The sequence below is a fragment of the Stegostoma tigrinum genome, chromosome 25 (genome assembly GCF_030684315.1).
Source record: "Stegostoma tigrinum isolate sSteTig4 chromosome 25, sSteTig4.hap1, whole genome shotgun sequence".
In the NCBI taxonomy this organism is placed as follows: Eukaryota; Metazoa; Chordata; class Chondrichthyes; order Orectolobiformes; family Stegostomatidae; genus Stegostoma; species Stegostoma tigrinum.
In genome coordinates, this window is record NC_081378.1 from 27,932,405 (window position 1) to 27,953,843 (window position 21,439).

The 21,439-nt window shown below is 40.1% G+C and overlaps 1 protein-coding gene across 2 annotated transcripts in view; it reads right to left on the reverse strand.

The window, feature by feature from the left end:
• Positions 1-20,243, reverse strand: part of panx2 (pannexin 2) — a 51,058-nt gene extending 30,815 nt beyond the window's left edge. For both annotated transcript variants that reach the window (XM_048553695.1, XM_048553696.1), the window contains exons 1-2: positions 19,321-20,243; positions 18,646-18,962 (exon numbers count right to left, since the gene is read on the reverse strand). In XM_048553695.1, the coding sequence (XP_048409652.1) occupies positions 18,646-18,871 (226 nt within the window). In that variant the 5' untranslated portion in view covers positions 18,872-18,962; positions 19,321-20,243. The remainder of the gene's footprint in view (positions 1-18,645; positions 18,963-19,320) is intronic.
• Between the last annotated feature and the right edge of the window lie 1,196 nt (positions 20,244-21,439).

Sequence of the window (21,439 nt, forward strand, 5' to 3'; positions counted from 1 at the left end):
TAGAAATTCAGCAAAAAGACACCATATAATATGTTGGCCACAATGACATTGGCATTTTCAAAAAGCAGGCTTCTAGATTTGTGATGTTAACGTGCATTGCATGTACGAGTTGAGAAGTCATGTTGTGGCTGTACAGGACATTGGTTAGGCTGGCTTTGGAATATTACATTCAATTCTAGTCTCCCTGATATAGAAAAGATGTTGTTAAAGTTGAAAAAGTTCAGAAAATATTTGCAGGAATGTTGCCAGGGTTGGAGGGTTTAAGCTGAAAGGAGAGGCTGAGTAGGCTGGGAGTGTATTTTCCCTGGAGTGTCAAAGGCTGAGGAGTGACCTTGTAGAGGTTTGTAAAATCATGAGGGGCATGGATGGGATGAATAGCCAGGGTCTTTTTCCCAGGGTGGGAGAGTCGAGGGCTGGAGGGTTTAGGTTTAAGGTGAGATGGGAAAGATATAAAAGGGACCTAAGGGATAACTTTTTCATGCAAAGGTGTGGTGCATGTATGGAATGAGCTGTGAGAGGAAGTTGTGGAGGCTGATACAATTACAACATTTAAAAGGCACCCGGATGGGCATATAAATTGGAGAGGTTTCGAGGGATATGGACCAAATACTGGCAAATGGAATTCAATTAATTTAGGATACCTGGTCAACATGGGCAAGTTGGACTGAAGGGTCAGTTTCTGTGCTGTACAACTCCATGACTAAGAACCCAACAGATAAAATACCCATCAATGTCACATGGGAGATGAAGGAAACAGAGACAATCAAAAGTGTGCCCACTTTTAAACCAAAAAGTTTCAATTTCAGCTCGCAGTCAGCTTTACTGCACCTCAGAATAAATGTAATGCTTCTTTCTGGGCAAGTACTGACCCTGGATCCAGTTCCTAGCAGACACAGAAACCCACACTGACTTTGGCATCAGGTTGATTTTGCAGATTGGTTCCTTACAGGATCAGACCTGAGTTGCAATTTCAAACGGGACTCTACCACCTTCCATGACGTGCTCTGCTCACCTGTTCAAACGAGTGGGTTAATACAGGGACATAGTGGGAAGGAAATGAGATTGCCGGGGCAGGCAGGGTGGTGATAATTGAAACCTCTTTGTGCCATTTGCTCTCCTTCTGTCAGATCAGCGTCCACCATGTGAGGGTCGTTAACATATGGTAGTTATTTGCACTTTTCTATCCCGTGCAACAACAGTTAGTTCCCACTAGTTTGTTAGGCATCAATAATTTTGATTGGCTTCTTATTTCACTGGGAGAATTGACCCTTCCATGTGATCCATTTTCCAACCCAGGCGGAATGTTACCTTCTCCAACAAAGTGGAAAATATGTAGCTAATGGCTGTTGAGCAACAATATTTACAACATTGGTGCAACATAGAGTTATTTAAGATTGCACAGATTATACAAGGAAAGCCTACAATAATTACTCAGAAGAATGCTTCTTCAAGCCCAAGTCAAGCTTCCTGTGGCTATTTCGGAGCAGTGAACTACCTGGAAGGTGGCGACTGAACTGGCCTACTTGTTTAATATGGAGTTACCTAATCAATCATCAGTTTTTCTGTCACTGGTGGATTTTAGAGTCAAACAGAGATTACCTGAGGAATTAACAGCTATTTATGTTTGCAACCTTATCTCAGAGGTACTGTATTTCTTTATAACAATCAATCAACTTTTGGTACCAATTAGCACTTACAGTCCCAGTGGGAGAAAACTCATACAGGGAAGATTCAAGAATTAACTGATCATTTGAATAACATAGCCAAGAATTAAAGAAATAGAGGGAATTTTTTTATTTCCTGAATTTCCAGATAATATGTGATATATAATAATATGAACTCATTTTGTTCATTTTTATGGTTGCTTCCCCAAAATACCATTAATGCACTAAGCCTGGAACAACCTAACATTGGCTAACTGTTCCAAATGGTAGAGGCAGAATACAGCGGCATGACCTATGGTTTGCAGCATGGCTCAAGGCAACTCTGCATTATCCTTTTAGCACAGGAGTCAGAATACGATAAGGTATACCATCAGACTAAAGCCTTGACTCAAGAGGAGATGATGGTGGTTGTCTCAGACCAATCACCTCAGCCCATAAACATTGATGCTTTCATTTGTCATGACAGTTTCTCAAGACTAAAGTTCTTCGGCTGCTTCATTACTAACCTGCTCTCCATAATAAGTTCAGAAGTAGGCATGCTTGCTGATGATTGCATGGTACACAACTACATACTGAGGCAGTCCATGACAACGTGACAACATTCAGGCTAATCAGTGACAAGTAACATTCGCACCACACGGGTATCAGGCAATGACCATCTCCAACAAGACAGAATATAAAGAAATGCCTATGACAAAACTACCATGACTGAATCCTCCACCAACAACATCTTGGCAATTGGACTGATCAAAAACTTAAAAGGATCCACTACGTATAAACAGCGGCTACAAGACAAATTTAGAAGTTGAGTTTTCAAGTAACACATCTCCTGACTTTTAATATTGTAAAATATGTCTTACTTGCGATGGAATGCTCCTTGGTTGCCTCAATGAATGTAACTCTAATAACATTCAAGAGGTTTGATAGCATCAAGGATAAAGCCCCTGGTTGGAATGGAACTCATTCCATCACCTTTACGCTTCATTCTCTCCGTCACCAACAGAAGATGGCTGCAGGGTGTACAATCAACAAGGTGCACTGCAGCAATTCACCAGGGCCCGCTGACAGAAAGCCCATGACCACTACCACTCAGAAGGTTAAAGGCAGCAGATGCATGGAACATCACCACCGGCAAGTTGCCCTCCAAGTCATTCATTATCCTGACTTTGAAATATATCATCATTCCTTCAACGTTGCTTGGGTCAAACTGCTTGATAACAGCACTGTGAGTGTTTGTTCGCTACATTGTCTGAAACAGTTTAAAAAGGCAGCTCACTTCCATTCATCGGGGGAAATTAAAATGGACAGCAAAAGCTAGAATTGCTAATGATGTTAACCTCTTAGGAATAAATTACAAAATGAAGTTGACCAGTATTCTCTGAACAGAGAATGAGAATATTACATCTGACTCCTTTGAAACAGGCCTCCCTGCCATCACAAAACAATAAAAAGCAACTGACTAGTGAGCAGCTACTCTCGATTATCCTGTGAATAGGATTATCCTTTGTATTTACATGTAGATTAATTCACTGCATATACAAAAAGGGATTCATAGAATTTGTACACTGTGGAAGTAGGCCCTTTAGCCCAACAAGTCCACACTGGACCTCAGAGCATCCCACACAGATCCCTATAAACCATACTTCTTTGAACACTATGGGCAATTTAGCATGGCTAACCCACCTACCCTGCATGTTTTTGGACTGCAGGAGGAAACCAGAGCACTTGGAGGAAACTCACACAGACACAGGGAGAACGTGCAAACTTCACACAGACAGTCACCTGAGGCTGTGATTGAACCTGGGTCCCTGGCGCTGTGAGGCAGCAGTACTAATCACTGTGCCATTGTGCCACCCCTTATCACAAGGATTTGTATACAGTAGCTTCAATTAGGAACAATATTTATTATACAAAGAATATGTTGCTATACTTAATCTATTATGTAGTTATAACCGAGTTATTTTTAATTTTTGGCCTATTTAAAGAATTAACTACTTGGTTCTTAGGCTTTTGAAATGTTACTAAATAAGGATTTTAATAATAACTCTTAAATAAGTGCAAACGGATGATGCACATGTTTCAAAACAATTGTAGGTGGGCAACTTGGAGTTATTAATTTGTTTTGTGGGTGGAGAGGTACTCAGATGAAAGGTTCCTTTGGCATAAAAGATTGAGGAGATTTGGGTAAATGTATTCTAGTTAATGCTGAAAATCCCCAATCTTAAAGCCACATTAATGCGTGTGAATCCAGTCTACAGATGTATCAGAGCATAAATACAGAGTTAACTCCAGGACAAGGTGTTGCATAATGGTTAGCCCTGATACAATTCCATGGACATTATCTTATAATGTTCAAATTTCATCACTTCTTGGATTAGCATCATTGATCAACCCTGTAGGCAAATCCACATTTTCATGATCAGTTTACTTTCATTATCCAATTTCCAGTTGATACAGTAGCTTTTGATTCTCTTTAAAAATACCTCAGTCACCCTCCCTCAGCAAAAATGCCGTATTATCACCAAGTAAACCTTTCTTTGTTAATGCTCCTTTACATGGGTTTGTGTATAGGAAAATTCCCCATGCTTCTATTTTCCTCCTGTAAACTCTCAATAAATACAATGAACATCCTTTACCTGTGAGAAAATGTGGGTAATGTTGCTAGTATATACTACTTGGAAGATTTTTCTTACTGCCTAGATATTGTATTACATAGTCAGACAAATGCCTGTCTTGGGCATGTGTTCCTCTTACAGGAAGCATGACTCATAGGAAGCTTACTCGGCCAAATTTTATTAATTCAGATTCCCAAAGCAGCACCCTTCTCTTGGAAATTGAGATCTCTTTTACCAAATCAGCATAGAACAAGCAAACTGACATACTTAAACAGGAAGGTAACCATTGCAAACATTTTCCACGTGCAATGCTTTATAACCTACACATTAAGTTGATAAAGCACAGATGACAAATTATATACATTCACCCATTCATTTCCACTGTTTCAACCAAAAAAGATGCAAGTTACTAATGGATCATTTTGGTTTATGAAGCTTTCTTTATAGTTTTTGAACTATGCCATATACCGTATATGCTTCCATTAGAAAAATGCTTCAAAAAATGATACACCAGTGGAGTTCTCCAGGTGAAACTCACCTGTCTTCATGGGTGAGCCCCTGATCTTGATGATAGTAATGATCTCTGCACCATCTGTCAACTAGTTCAGATGGAACAATCAATGAAGTATGTTTCCATTTCCATAAATTGCCTACTGCTATGTTTAGTTCAGATCTGAACTTTAGCCAATTTTACTTATTCATGTGTGTCACTGTCAAGGCTAGGATTGGTTTACCATCTCTTAGCACCACTGAAATATGTACCCAGCAAGGCTAAGTCAGAGGGCAATGAAGAGATAACCACATTACTGTGCTTTAATTCACACATATACCAGTCCAAGTAACGAAAGCCAATTTCCTTCCCTAAGGACATTAGAGAAACAGTTGGGTTTTTACAATTGATTATAATTCTGTGGTCACTATCACTGAGGCAGGTTCTGATTTCCAGAGTTACTAATTTACTTTAATTTCACCAGCTGCTGTGGTGGGCTTTAAATCTATGTCACCAGTGCACTAGTGTGGGCCTCTGCTTTACTAGTCATGAGATAATACCAAAATGCTATTATCTCTGACAAGGATAAAGGAGAGGTTAAACAGAATTAGGAGAATTTTAATCATTTTATGTATTACATATTCATCTCTTTGGAAAACTGTTGACTTCAGGTAGAGAAGATGGTGTTTGTTAGCCTAAGAGGATAGGAGAGTAGTACAAAATAATGCAGATCTTAGCAAAACCAAAATATGCAGAGTTATAACAGTTATAGATCTGTTAAAATGTATAGTCAAATGTGCTTGATTCATGGGGTGTATTGAACAAAATAGGACAACGCTGTTTCATAATTTACCTGCATCCCTCCATTATCACAACTGAAAGCTTCATCTCGATCGTGATCACTTCACAATTTGGTTTCTCTTATGATTTTCTCACAGTCTGTCATAAAATCTATCCTATAGAAACTTGCAGCTCCATATCCTTGACTATATCCTTGCCCAAGTTCCTCACTTTACTCTACCCTTTAGGCAAAGTTTTCAATTGTTATGCCTTTGGACACAGTGAAACATTCTCTCACTTGCATTGTTGCTTGTTTAGCTCCACTTCCAAATGCTTCCTTCAACTCTATGTCTTCAACTACACCTCCAAGTTACTGATGGAACCTTGACATATTATATTTTGATCCATTCTCTCCATGGCTAGCCTCCTGCTGCAGATTATGTTTTCCTGCTTTTGCATAGCTTGCAGGTGTTCCACATTAATATCTGTGAAGAGTTTCCTGTCTATGGTGATTGCAATGCAGCATACTGCTTAATTTTATGGATCTTCTGGACAAGTTGTCATCAATACACACTAATCAATCTAAACAGGCAAGAGTCATTTTAACACTCTGCTGAGTGGCTTAGTCCTGTGTCATGACAAATTGATTCTTTGCTGGTGATCTACTGTCCCAACTGTAAGATATTAACTACTCATTCCTTTTCTTCTTTTAGCAGCTGTGCCTTATTTAATTTCTCCAGAATAACACTACCTAGGAATCAGTCATGAAGTACGTTACTTTCTGAAAGGCATTCAACACAATTCACACGGTAAGGGAATAGCTATGCACCTGTTGAGGATTGCTCATGATTCAACAAATAACTACATTTTCACATTCTGTCATGTTGGTAGACAGGGAGAGAAGCAGTGGTTCTAAGCAGAGGCGAGGGAGCTGGGAGGAATTATACTGAAAGGAGAGTGGACAGGGTGGAGGGAAGAGAATATTAGCTGTCTCAATATAATAATCATCTACCACATACACATTGAGATACTCAAAACTGAGGCAGTTACATTCTACTTCATTCTCCCTTTATATTGTCATTTTACACCTTAGGGGTATTAGCTTCAGTGGCTTCCTTAATGGAGCTCAGCCCAGAAAAGTGTTTGAAAGGACAAACATGGGACTCTTGAGAATCCTGTGACAATTGGCTGAATGGAGTAGTGTTCCTTAGAATTACTGGCCATATACAGCAGATGGTTTTTGTGAATCTCACAACACTTCTTCCTGGTTCTCCCTGATGATACTATGCTTCACTTCTTATTTTTCTAATTTGTCCAGTTATCCACCTATATGACAGTAAATTTAAATCTTGCGGAATTCATCTTGAAGCTAATGTAAGTCGTCTGTGCTCGTGAACCAAATTTTTTTCTCCATTCGGAGACTTTACAATGATCAATGCATTTGAGATACACACCAGAAGGTTCTCTATATTGCATTCACACTCATAATTTTTTTTCCTACTGATATCTTAATAAAGATACATAGGAGTAGCGTGTATTGTCATTCAATTAGTTCATGACCAATTTGTACCTCAATTCCCTTTTATTTTTGATATCTTCACCTGACAAAATTCTGTCCGTTATAGATTTTTCAAGTGGCTTTGAGTCAACAACAGTTTGTAGATGTAAGCTCCAGGTTTCTACGATCCTTTGAATGAAAAAAATGATTCCTCACGTCTTCTCTGATCAGAGTGGCTCTGACCTTAAGTATATTCGCTATCAAGAATTCATCACCAGATGATCTTCTCCACCTCGCCTATTCAAATATTTAAAATAGCTTGGTGGTATAAGACTTGAGCATTGCTGAAGAAAAGCACATTTTGTCAAAGCTTTTCAACTTGCACTTATTGGGGCACTTCAAAAGAGTATTGATAAAGGGGAAAAAGACAATTTTCTCTAAAGAGAGAAAGTGTTGTTCAGTTGGCAAGGTGGCACTGAATTATCCCATATAAATCCAACATCAAAGACTTTGACATAATATGTCCTTTGTCAGCAAAAAAAAACCTCAGTTATATCATCCATTATCATCCATTCCAGGAAAACATGCTAACACAATCTGGACTCATAATCTAATTCATTTAGCCTGAGTACCAATCTAGTGTACCTGTGTTCCATTCCCTCCAAAACCAATATATCGTTCCCCACGTACAGTGTACAGGACTGAATTTAGTCCTTCAGAAGGTGCATTCTAAGTGACAAATAATCCTGACCTGGAAATGTATAGCTGTTCCTTTAGAGTTGTTGACTCAAAATCCTGGAAGTCCATCAAGACAGCACCATGTGTATAAGTACACCAAACTGATCGCAGTAATTCCTGAAGGCAGTTGATTATCACCTCCTCAAGGAAATTAGGGGCAGGTAAGAAATATTGGAATTGCCGGTAATGCTCATATCCCATAAAAGAACATAAAAAAGAAAGTGGGCTAACCAGACCTTCATACGAGTGTTGTGTAATTTCAATCTCTTTGTATTTCAGACACTTTGAGAATGAGTTAATGCAAATTAGCCAGTATGGTACCTCATTTTTTTTGTGCCTGCTTACGTTCTTAAATGACTCCTATACATCCCTAAATCTTTCTACTCCACCACAGTTCCTAGGTTTCTATCACTCCTCGCTCTTCCCTACATTGTGCTTCAATTGCCACAGATTCACCCACCCACTGATCAGCCCTTTGCAAGCTTCTACTCCCGTCTACACTGTTTATTCTGCTTCTTAACAAGATGTTATTAACAAACCTCAAAATACAATTTGCAAATCCTTTATCCAAGCTGCTTACAAATATTGTGAAATACTGTGGATGTTCATAGAGAAACATATCAAAATGAAAGGTGAAATCCATATGCACTGCAGGTAGGAAATTACCAAACTCATTTTACTTGTCTCACCTTCTGTCAGGCAGGCATACTGAAAATTATAGTATCAGATGAAGGGTCTAGGCCCGAAACGTCAGCTTTTGTGCTCCTGAGATGCTGCTTGGCCTGCTGTGTTCATCCAGCCTCACATTTTATTATGTGAAAATTATAGTGTTTACTTATCCATCTCTCTCTATGGCCTACCTACTAAGCAAATCACTAGCTGTGCCAATAGGTTGTCTTTATTTCCGTGAGCTTTAATTTTTGCTAACAGTTCCAACTTGCATAGAATTATCCTAAGTACCTTCTAGATGTACATATAAACAGCATCCATAGAAAGCACCTCAACCAGCATGTCAGCCTCAGTCATCTGACATGGTCTGTAGCTTAATACATAGGTTTTAGATTTTTCACCAGTCACGTTCTCCCAGCCACACATCACCTTCCCACATTTGACATTATTGTGCATGTTTATCTATAAACAATGCCCAAACAGTGTTTCTCCCACTTAATGTGAAGTTTCCTGATCCTGTTTTTGAACTGGAGTAAAAGATAGTGGTAGATATAGGCTAGTTCACACATTCTACATGTCATTTCACCTTCCCATATCCACAGATGAGACACTATGATAAGTCATATATCTTGCCTGCCTGACAGAAGGTGAGACAAGTAAAATGAGTTTGGTAATTTCCTACCTGCAGTGCATATGGATTTCACCTTTCATTTTGATATGTTTCTCTATGAACATACTGCAGCTCGTGGAGCCTTCTTTAAAGATACAATTCATTGACATCAACAGGTCCAGATTATCGTTTTCACTTGGCTTGTGAAATGAGATCATTGCGAACTTTCTAGCAGATGAATACACAGGAAAAGGATTTGGGAGCAGAATTAGTTTTATGTTTTTGCCCAACTGGAGCCAGGAGGAGCTGAAGTGCTGGTGGGATCACAAGGAAAGATTAGGCCCGACCTTCCCCAGACTTCTTCTAAGCTACTGTGAAAACCCTGCACCTGATATAATAGAGCTTATTGCTGTGGTCCAAGTGTTGGAAAATGGTATTAGAATAGTTAGATGGCTGTTTTTGACTGGCGTGATGAACCGAACAGATGACTAACAGACGTGATGGGCCAAAGGGACTTTCATTAGTGCATAGGAATCTATGACTATCATTTTATAAGCCTGCCCTGTACTGCCTTAACGTGAATGTAACATTGTTGATATTTCAGATGAACAGCTCACCAGCTGTTGAGACCCAGTGCCAAGCCTCTACTATCCAGGCTGGTGGGTGGCTGTGGGCAGGAGGAATGGTGGCTACCACCTCCCACTGTCCCCACCTCCCACTGTCCCCACTGACACTTGCCTGGGTTCTAATTCAGTCAGATGCTGTGGAGCATCCCATGAACTCAGGCTATTTGACTAATTCCAAAAGGAGGTTTAACAGCTTTTAAAAACTGTCAAACTGAGCAGAGGGATTTGCAGGTTTCCTTTGTGGAGACAGTTGGAATGGTGATTTTGTTTACACTCTCAGGGAATAGTTAAAGGAAAGGATGAGCTATCACAAAAGAGCAAGACACTGAGTTTAGTTCAAATTAAACTCACAAAATAATGACCACTGGATTCCTCTTGTCTTTCAAATATCTAGAGTTTTTTTTTTGTAAAAAAATGAGTGAACACAGATAATATGGTTCTTACTTCTTTAGGTTCTGGATATGTATTTTTACAATGATAGATTCCAAAAGAACTTAATAAGACATTAAAGATTTTAACTGGCCTTAATCACCCAGACTTTGCAAGACTGCTCCATTAGTAATGAAGACTTTGTGTACAGGCTAATGCAACTTTCACTAAGAGCAGAAAAAATACATCTAACGTATGTGGCATTTTCCTAGATGATGACTGCTGGTACCTTTTCCCACCTCTACTAATATGTGGAGCTGGGTGGGGTTTGTTTGAGGTAGTGCATAATCACTACAATCTTAGGGAGCTGGTACAGATACATCTGTTCCCTCCATAAGCTAAAATTTGTCTCAAAAATTTTGACTTGTGACTAAAGCTTGACAAGCTGTGAAAGCTTGTCTCCAGCCACAGACTGTGAGTTTAGAAGAATGCATGAAGTGAATGTAACATAAACATTTATCCCTTCAAATCCATTGCTTTATACAACAAAACACAACACAACCGCTTGCATTTATGAAGCACTTACAACGTAAAGCACATACCGACCTAAACAAAGAAACAGATATTAGGAGAGGTGATAAATAGCTTTGCCAAAGCCACAGCTTTTAAGGATGGTCTCAAAAAATAAAGGTACTGAGATAGACAAGTGTAAGGAGGGAATTCAGTTTATGGCCTAGTTGCCTGAAGGCACAATGTCAAAGGTGTAAGGAGGAAGGGATATAGGTTAAGTCACCAGAGAAATATACCTGTTCAGAGGGTTATTGGGCCACAGGAAGTCACCAAGAAAGGATGGGGCAAGGCCAAGAAGCAATTTGAACATGAGGATGAGAATCATAAAAGGAAGACATTCAGAAATGGGTGGCCAAGTCAGTGGTCACAGGCCTACTACTACTCGGCAGAAATAGCAGAGCACACAGCTTGCAAGATGCAATTGGCGGCAGTGCCACAAGACGTGAGCTGCCATAGTAAGATTACTACTCATACCTTAGTTTCCCTTAACTGTTCTTCACTGGGAGTCCCAAAACTGACAAGCTTTTGTCTCCCCATTTCTCATCATTTTCCTCATAGCAGCAAACCACTGAATCTTCTTCAGTTGCAAAAGACTCTGTAGCTGTTACTGTCTCCACAATTCCTCCCCTCACCACTAGTGCTTGGCTCTCTGTGGCCAATGGGCAAATACCTCAAGGAAATCTGAAAAGGTTAATATGCATGTAATTCTGGAAGTAGGTGTTTGTAAATGGAACGGTTTAGCTTTCAAACTTTACTGCAATGAATGATGAAATGAACCATTGCAAAACAGCTAACGTTATCCAGCAATTAATTTGCACTGGTGTTGGTGTTCCAGGTGAGGACATGCATCAGCTGGGAAAGGTTTGATACTTTCAAATGCTTCAGGGTAAAGGGAGAAGGGATGTTAATTAAATAAAGATGTTCATTGATGACTTGCATCTGAAGGGGTATAGAAGCTTTCATCATTTCTGGCCCTTATCCTTCTTGTTGATTCTTTTGTTTTCTGAGTCAACTCCTTGGCTTCTTTCCTTAGTCAAGCAAAGTTGTGAAAGAAATTAGCAAGGCATGACATTTCTGGACAACTGCTTGGAACTCTAAGCAGACATGTCCAGAGAATGCCAATGGTTTGTCTTCAATTAGAACACTGACTGAGGTGGTGCAGCTTTGATTGTTGCATATTTAGCATTTCTGCCATGATGCAAACTATCAAAGGATATTCCTTTACATCAAACAGCAACCTAACACTCAATGAAAAAGTTGAAAAACAATGGGCATTTGAGGGTTGGCACAGCACAAAGGTGAATCTGGCATTTCCACAGCACAATCTGGGGAAAGAGTTCTTCACTGATCACATGGTCCTTGCTTGAATATTAAATAAGCTTAGCATCATTTACAGAAAACTACTCAGGATAATTAAACTACTGCAGTCCACGGACCTTCTGCTGCATGTGCAAAATTGCAAATCAATATTCACCTCATGCTATCTGCTCCAGTTACCCTGTGTAGAGAGCAACCTAATGCTTTACCTTTTGCAACACAAAGGCCCATATAAATGTACAACCAACAAGTTGTCTTGACCATTTTGTTGTGTAATATGCAAAATCTCTATTTACATTGCATTTATGCTCTTATTAAAAAGAGCTGTGTATGTTCATCATCATATGCTGAATGCAATCTGAAACTAAACAAAATGAAGAGACATAACATGGTTCTTTTCAAATCATTTATATATCACTCTTCTTTCAACAAATTAGGCAGTGACAAAATGATTAAAATATCTTTATTGATGCTTATAGAATTCCAACAGTGTGGAAACACACCATCCAGCCCATGCTGATCCTCCAAACAGCATCCCACCCAGACCCATCGCCCCTATCCAAACCCATAACACTGTAATTTCCATGGATAATCCATATAACCTGCACATCTTTGGCCTGTTGGAGGAAACCAGACTCCTGGAGGAAACCCACACAGACACAGGGAGAATATGTAAACTCCCTGCAGACAGACACCTCAGGTTAGAATTGAACCACATTTCCTGACAGAGTGAAGCTATAGTGCTAACCATTGAGCCACCGTGCCACTCAAATATTAATGACAACAAAAGCATACTCTCAAAGTATTTCTGATAACACAGCATGAAGCTGGAGGAACACAGCAGGTCAGGCAGCATCAGAGGAGCAAGAAAGTTGACATGTTGGATTGGGACCCTTCTTCAGAAATTTTTAGACATTTTCTGAAGAAGGGTCCTGACTCAAAACATCAATTTTCCTAGTCCTCTGATGCTGCCTGACCTGCTGTGTTCCTCCAGCTTCATACTGTGTTATCTCTGACTCCAGCATTGGCAGTTCTTACTATCTCTCAAAGTGTTTCTGATTCATGTGAATAGCAGTTAACTGAGAAAATTGCCTTTCTTGGATGGTGGAGGAATAAACTGCACTTGATATCTTTACTTCTGGTCTGGAATGCTTTCAAACATCTACATGGAGAACTCAAAGATTTGTACCAGAATTTGCAAAAATAACATGCTTTACCTAGGCCTCAAAATAATCTACCAAAATGTGACATCACTTTATGATTGATGTCCCAAGCTTTGCTCCATAATGGACTGTGATACCTCTTCCACAACACCTGCTCTAAAATCAGTTTCAGCGGTTTGAATACATTTAGGATAATCAATCCAGGTGTCACTAAGGATTTAATACCAGCCATTACATTAAGAACAAGAATCAATTAGATTTCAGCTGTACGGAATCCAACACAACCACAAATCTGAGTGATACAGCCTTCATCTATAATTCTGTATATGTTTAATTGCAAATCTACAATTCAGTAGTCCTGGCCTGAAATTAATGTGATCTTGCTCCATAGATATTGTTAGATCCTCTCTGCCAATAACATACTCATGTAAAAGTACTGCAGCTGGTATCACAGTTTCTGTATTGGTGCTTGTAGTACAGGTGCTTCTGAGGGTGTTCTATTTTTTGCATTCTAATGCCTGGTGGAAAGGCAGACGCTGTATCATTCCAATGGATCCATCTGATCTGTGGAGGCAATAAAGGTAACACAAATATCTCACAATTAGGCATAAAATCTATAGTTAGCAGTAGAATACTATTGCATCAGACAAAAGCTAATAAATCCATTTATTTAAGCATCACAACAGACCACTTAATATTTGCATCAACTGAGACATATACTTTGGGAAGACACTTACCAACTCAGCTAATGTGTTCTCGCCTCAAACTCTCCACTCCATTTCAAGGTTACCAAGCTGAGTAACTCACCCTCCTCTCAGCCGGTACGAGTTTCTCCTTTGTTTCAGGATCTCTTCTGATTGGTTGCTGAATGAATATTTTCTTCTGCCTTTGTTTTCTCAAATCATTAATCATTCCAGATGACATACTATTTCCCTTTTGCCATCAGCAACAGTATTCAGCTACATAGTAACTTCTTTTTGAGACTTCTGACTATATTGTTAGATTCAGTATTGTTCCAGAGTAATTAACCGTCAAGGCCACAGCATAGGGTCTTTGACAATGAATCTTCCATTTATCTCTACAATGCTTTGATTAGACACAGTTCTTATTCTCTAAGCAGTTATGTTATCTGCACACCAAAGTTTACTTTGTCGTCAACAACTTAGTTTTCAAAGAATTCAGGCATATAACAATAGATGTTCACATTCTAGGATAGCAATAACAATTTACTACTGACATTGAGATGCATTAGGCTTAAAAATGCAGCCATTGCCTCATGTGTTACTGAATAGAATCAATTCTTGATCAAAATATTATTTTTGCATGCAAACCAACTAATAAAATTCTGAAGATATAATAAGGTCAAGTAATGAATACCACTCTCATATAGGATACAAAATTACTGATTCAGTACATCAGTTAATTGTGTTAGAATATAAGTTTTGGCACTGCTTCTCATTGTAAAAACCATTTTACAAATCCTCTTATGTTTCAAACATGTGCGTAGGATAAATCAATTGCTTTGAGTTATTTTCATCTAGTTTCAAACTTAACAGTTTTGTCTCTAATCTGATTGATCCTACATTAATCAGAATGACTAACTTGACAACATGTAACAGTGCTTAATTTTGCAAGATCATTGATTCTATCACAAGTAAACAAATTAACTGCTTGTGGGATCAGTGCCGAATATGCCTCTAACAAAAAGAATTAGAAAAATGCAGACAAGCTGGTTCTCTTCCTCAAGACCCAGGTAAAGATCGACCAGTAACTCAAGAAACATCACTGTTCATGACTGAAAAAAAATAGGAACACAAGACCAGCCCTGCCCAAATTAAATGAAAAAAAAACTAACATTGCATCAGGAATCATAAAGCACTTCCAGAAGGATGTGGAGGATTTGAAGATGGTCCAGAAAATGTTTGCCAGGATGTTGCTTGGTTTGGAGGGTATTAGCTATGAGGAGAGATTGGACAAACTTAATTTGTTTTCACTTGAATGTCAAAGGATGAGAGGTGACTTGATAGAAGTTTACAAAATTATGAGAGGCATGGATAGAATGAATAGTCTGAGTCTTTTTCTTGGGGTAGAAATGGCAATTATTAGGGGACATAGGTTTAAGGTTAAAGGGGGTAAATTTAATGGAGATGTGAGAGGCAAGTTTTTTTTGCACAAAGTGTGGTAAGTGCCTAGAATGCACTGCCAGAGGAAGTGGTAGAAGCAGATAGAACAGCATGTTTAAGAGACATCTTGACAGATACATGAATAGACAGGGATTGGAGGGATACAGACTGTGGGGAGGCAAAATGTTTTGTAGTTTAGAAATGCATCTTGTGTCGGCACAGTCTTGGTGGGTTGAAGGGCCTGTTGCTGTGCTGTACTGTTCTTTGTTCTATGTTTGAGTGTAATCCATTGCTGCTTCCAACCTTGTACCACCTTATCCTGAAGATCATTATGAGTTCAATCAGCATAATAAGTTATTAAGCTGAATCCCATTCATTTGTTAAGATGTGAACTATCACCAAAAATGACCGTGAAAGGACACAAGGACATAAGAATATAACAATTAGGAGCAGGAGTAGGCAATTCAGCCCCTTACACCTGCTCCAATATTTGATATGATCATGGCTGATCTCATCTTGACCTCAACTCCTGTTTCCTTCTCAGTGTCCATAACCCTTCAACTCATTAATGATTAAAAACATGTCTATCTCCTTCTTAAATTCACTCAAGACCTCAATATCCATTGCACTATTGGATAATAAATCCCACAGATTCATGACCCTTAGAGAGAAATAAGTTCTCCCCATCTCTGATTTAAATGTGCCACCCCTATGCTTTCTTGTTCTAGATTGACCAACATGAGGAAATATTTGTCAATCCCGTTTAGCATCTTCTATACCTCAATTAGATCACCTCTTACTCTTCTGAACTCCAGAGAGTATAAGCCTAACCTGTTCAGTCTCTCTTTATTCACCAAGCTGGAATCTCATCTGAACTGTCTCCAATGCAACTACGTTCCTCCTAATGTAATGGTATCAAAACTGTATGCAATACTCCAGGTGCGGTCTGACTAATTCCTCACAAAGGTGCAGCAACACTTCCCTACTTTTATACTCTATTCCATCAACAGTAAATGCCAAAATTCCATTTGGCTTCCTTATTGCCTGCTACATTTGCATACTAGTTTTCTGCAATTCGTACATGAGGACACTCAGATCCCTCTGCACTGAAGCAATCTGAAGTTTCTCTCCATTTAGATAAGTTGCCTTTCTATTCCTCTGACCAAAAGGGATAACCTCACCCTTAACCGCATACAACATCATTAGCCAAATTTTGTCCCATTCCCCAACCTACCCATGTTCATTTTAAAATTTCTTATTTCTTAATTGCAACTTACTTTCCCACCAATTTTAGTCTCATCTGCAAAAGCATCTGTAAAATAGTATTTTATATCTCCAATCCAAGTCATTAATTTAGAATGTGTATAGTTGGGGGCCACGTATCGAAACCCTGTGGCACCCCACTAGTCATGTTTTACTAACCTGAAAATGACCGATTTATCCCAATTCTGCTTTCTGTTGATTAACCAAAAAAAGCTGCTGGATTTTTCAAAAAATTATTTGTTTTAGTAATGCTCTTCTGGGTCAGAACTCTGCCACACTTGTCTAGTTGTTGCAGTTCCACATCATGTGTTTAATGCTTAATGCTGTCAGGGCCACAAATAGTCTCACCCAGATTACACATGTCCCACAATATCTAAAATGCCTGTACAAATACATACATTAGAATAGACTATCATGTAAACTAGGGGCTAAAAAATACACATAACACAAGTATTTAAAAGCAGTGTGTAATCATTCTCTTCACTTTTAAAAGTTTATTGCTGGACTACTAATAGTTAAATGGTAGACTGCTTTACCTTTTTGAAGATTCAACAATTGACTTCATAATGTCAAGGACCAAAAAGCAAGAATGGAATAAGTGAAACAAAAACAAAAGTGCATTATTTTTGGGTTTCCTGTCTTTTGGAAAGAATGGGGGGCTGAGCAGAGAAATGTACTGAGGGATAAATTTTAATTAATTAATGATATAATATACTTATATATGGAAAAGATTACCAAAGGGTACTTCAGACTGGTTAACTTTCAGTGACAACTGAATGTTGCAGACTATTTGTAGTTCATGTGTGACCTATAGATTTTAATTAAAAAGCCTTGGTTTACAAATCTCAACAAAAATGTCTTAGATAACAAAGTGTGGGGCTGGATGAACACAGCAGGCCAAGCATCATCTTAGGAGCACAAAAGCTGATGTTTCAGGCCTAGACCCTTCATCAGAAAAGGTGAATGGGGAGAGGATTCTGAAATAAATAGGGAGAGAGGGGGAGGTGGACTGAAGATGGATACAGGAGAAGATAGGTGGAGAGGAGAGTATGGTGGGGAGGTAGGGAGGGGATAGGTCAGTCCGGGGCGGACGGACAGGTCAAGGGGGTGGGATGAGGTTAGTAAGTAGGAAATGGAGGTGCGGCTTGAGGTGGGAGGAAGGGATGGATGAGAGGAAGAACAGGTTAGGCAGGCAAGGATGAGTTGGGTTGGTTTTGGGATGCATTGGAGAGAGGGGAAATTTTGAAGCTGGTGAAATCCACATTGATACCATTAGGTTGCAGGGCTCCCAAGCGGAATATGAGTTGCTGTTCCTGCAACCTACCGGTGGTATCATTATGGCACTGCAGGAGGCCCAGGATGGACATGTCGTCTAAGGAATGGGAGGCGGAGTTGAAATGGTTCGCGACTGGGAGGTGCAGTTGTTTATTGTTTTTAACCCAACAGTCCATTAAGGGAGACAGACATGATTGTTTATTCTGCGCTCACCAAAATGGAAATTTATTTGTGTTGCTTTAAATGGTCGACTTTCATTATAACCAGCAAAAGAAATGATGCCAATTGCATGGAAATGCGTCACTTGCACAAATCTTTTCAGAAGGGAGATAAATCAGGGTCTTTCACCCTGACTTTCTCAGATGTAAATAAAATTGACAAATGTCTCTCATGAAGCAGAGCTATCACCATGTGGGTATAAAATCACACAAAGGAGAACTAAGGCACTGTTTACGATGTGTTTTGATGGGTTGTGCCTTTCAGTAGCTTGACATAAACACACTTGAATCATACCCTATATCCTGTGAAGCAGTTACAGTTTGGGAGGGCGGGCTTATCATGCAGAATGCAGCAGTTTACGTATAATGCTACTCCTTAAAGTGGCGCCACTGCCTCAGTCTGTTCATTTTGAAGGTTAGACGTCAACAATAAAGAGTCCCAATGAAAGTTCTAATTAACAGGGAGATGGAGCTAAGCGCCACAGAAAGGGCAAAAGATGAGTGAAGCGTGAATGTGACTGCGGTTGGCTCACTGGATCTTCCGTCAGGCAAAATAAGGGAAATATACATTAGAAATGGCTGAGAATGCTGCCCTGGCAAAACAGTTTTAACATGATTGCCAATGGTGTTGGATTGTATACTTCTCGATCTTCTTACCTGCAAAATTTTTAGTAAATACCAATGTGACTAAGAGGATGGGGATAATGACAGTTCCGATGGACACTACTCTGTCGAAGGGGAGTTCTAGCTTTAGTTGAACCATGAAGGCTGCAAAGGGCGAACCTTTCTCATCTTGTTGGCTCGGAAGGATCAGCTCCTTGAGCTTTTCTCCAGCTAACAGCGCAGTAGCCATGTCTGGTTGGTGATCTATGATGTTGTGCATTCGTCACTGAGTGCAGATCTGTTTCCTAGAACCGGCTTGCGCTGGATCCTCTTTTGCTGGAAAGCGACTGATTTCCCGTAAAGATCGCTTTCTGTTAACATATTAACAACAACAAAAAAAGAAGCATCATGTTCAGATATGCGGATCGTGACACACGCCAAATATCAGGGAAAAAATAGCACTTCGATCATCAGCCAGTTAGTAGAAAACACTACATCATTGCACCAAGACACAACCCAGGTCGCTCAGCTATAGTAGAACACTACCTTTAATTCCCTCCCTCTTCATTGGCTAAAACCATCCTGAAGCATTAGTTTATTGACTACACCAACATATTAAAGTGCGTTAAAAAATGAAAAATCTACTATCTTCTCACAGCAACATATTATCCAAAATAAAGCGAAACTGTTCTACGTATCATACATTCAACTTTTAAAAAATGGGCTCACCGAGTCAGTAAGATCAGAAGTGTTAAAATCGGCTGTTTCTCAAATCTTCATTCTTTGAATGAGCCGGAATGATCGAGCCTTCACTGTTGCGGCTCGATTTCTCATTGAGAAGGCGACAATTGGAGTTTACAATTTGCCCTCATCGTTGAGAAATGCACGATGTGGGTTTTTTTTGTTGTCTCCCGCGGTGTAGTCGCCTCTGTTTTATCTGACGACTTTCAGCGAGCCGATCGGAAAGAGCAGGGAGAATACTTCCAAACGGCTCCCAATGCCCAGGGAGAGCGGCAGCAACAGCTGAGGAAAGCCTGCTGCAAAACCCAACTGGTTTCAGCACCATAGCCAGCTCCTATCGCTGCGGCTGTGCTCCATTCATTCCTGTGGCTGGCGAGGTAAACACGTGAAACTGCAGCGAAGATGCCATTCCACAGCTGGATGGGCAGCTGTCCAAGAGGACTCCGTCCAGTTCCGGCTTCACATCACACAGTCAATCAGTTGCCTCTTAAGGCTCACTGTGTGCTGCACACTCAACGACAAATCGCTTGGGTCCACTCCCACGATTCAAGCTGAGATCCGGCTGCTTGCTGGAGTCCTTAGCATTTTTTTTAACCTGCAGCACGTTTGTGGAAAACGCATTCCAGGTTTGGTCTCCAGGAAACAGCATGCCTGACTCATGACGTGTCTGTTCGCTTGCCTGTTATTGTATTAGGAAACACATTGCTCACATCGAAACTGTAGTCTATTGCTCTTTCCTAAAATAAACACATGTTTTTGCATTCTTGATGTCCAAGTGTGTGATATTCACAGCAAACTTACAGCTTGATTAAAGATTGTTCTCAGCATAAACAGTCCGTACCCTTTCGTTCATTCATCTCACAGTGCTCACGGACTCAACTCTCAAAGCTACAACACCTCATTAACGTCACATTTCTATTTTTCTATTTCCAATGAAAAAATGTTGCAGCACGATTGGATTAGATTAGGAAAAAAAGGACCGTGATGCACGAATACCCTTCGTTCTGACGCAGGCAGCGTGTTAACTTTATGTTCATTGAAATGATTCAAACAGGAGTCCCGCTCTATCCACCCACTGAGTGCCTGCACCGAGCCCCAGATTTAGTGCAAGGTAAACATCCCATGAAGCCAGCCTGATTGTCTTACATTCTGACTGCAGTAGGTTTAGGGAGCTGGTTAACAGGAGCCACTCCGAGCAGCAAGGCGATTGGAAAGGGGATAGGAGAATGCCCCAAGGTTCGCCCGTCGAGTACTGGAGGCGTTGATGCAGGAGAGACACAAAAAGGGCATGTTCCCTTTCCCTTTGTGGGTGGGTGTGGAGGATGGGTTATGGTATGTTGGGGTCGGTGAGTGGTCGGTGGCTGTTCAGGGACTCAGATATTACGAAGGATGTAGCAGCAGGCAGCTGAAGTGGCCAATGCCAGCAGCCTAAGCCTGAGAGCCCAGATATTGTACACGTAGAGTTCTAATGCCATCACATGAGTGGTCAAGGTGAATGAATGCATAAATGAATCATAAGGCTCACATAACCCTGCATTTGTTGCTGCTCCTTCACTCACCTGCTAACACCCTCTATGAAGCAAAACTCAGACCTGTCAGGCCTAACTTTACCCATACTACTCCAAGCCAGACACTTTCAGCCTGTGCACAAACATCTCAGATTCATTCACCAATCACACCACACTCAACTCCTTCCTCTCACTGTTGCAGGACAAGGTGACCCATAACACCAACAGATGGAAGCTAACCAGTGAGGTACAGAATGGATGCCTGAACTCAACTCTATGTGGTGCAAGTAATCATTGGACCAGCCAGAACAGCAGCTGGGCTGAAATGATTTATGGGTGTACACACATACAAACATGACAGGTGGAGAAAAGTGGGTCATTTTACCCTCCAGCCTGCTCTGCCTTTTAATCAGATGATGTCAGAAGACACAGGACATCAGGTTATAGTCCAACAGTTTATTTGAAATCACAAGCTTCTGAGTGCTGCTCCTTCATTGGGTGATGTGCAACCATCTGAGTAAAAAAAAAGCCTCAAGACAGAAATTGAGAGATTTCTAGAGAATAATGATATTATGGAATATGGAAATAATGAGAGAAAG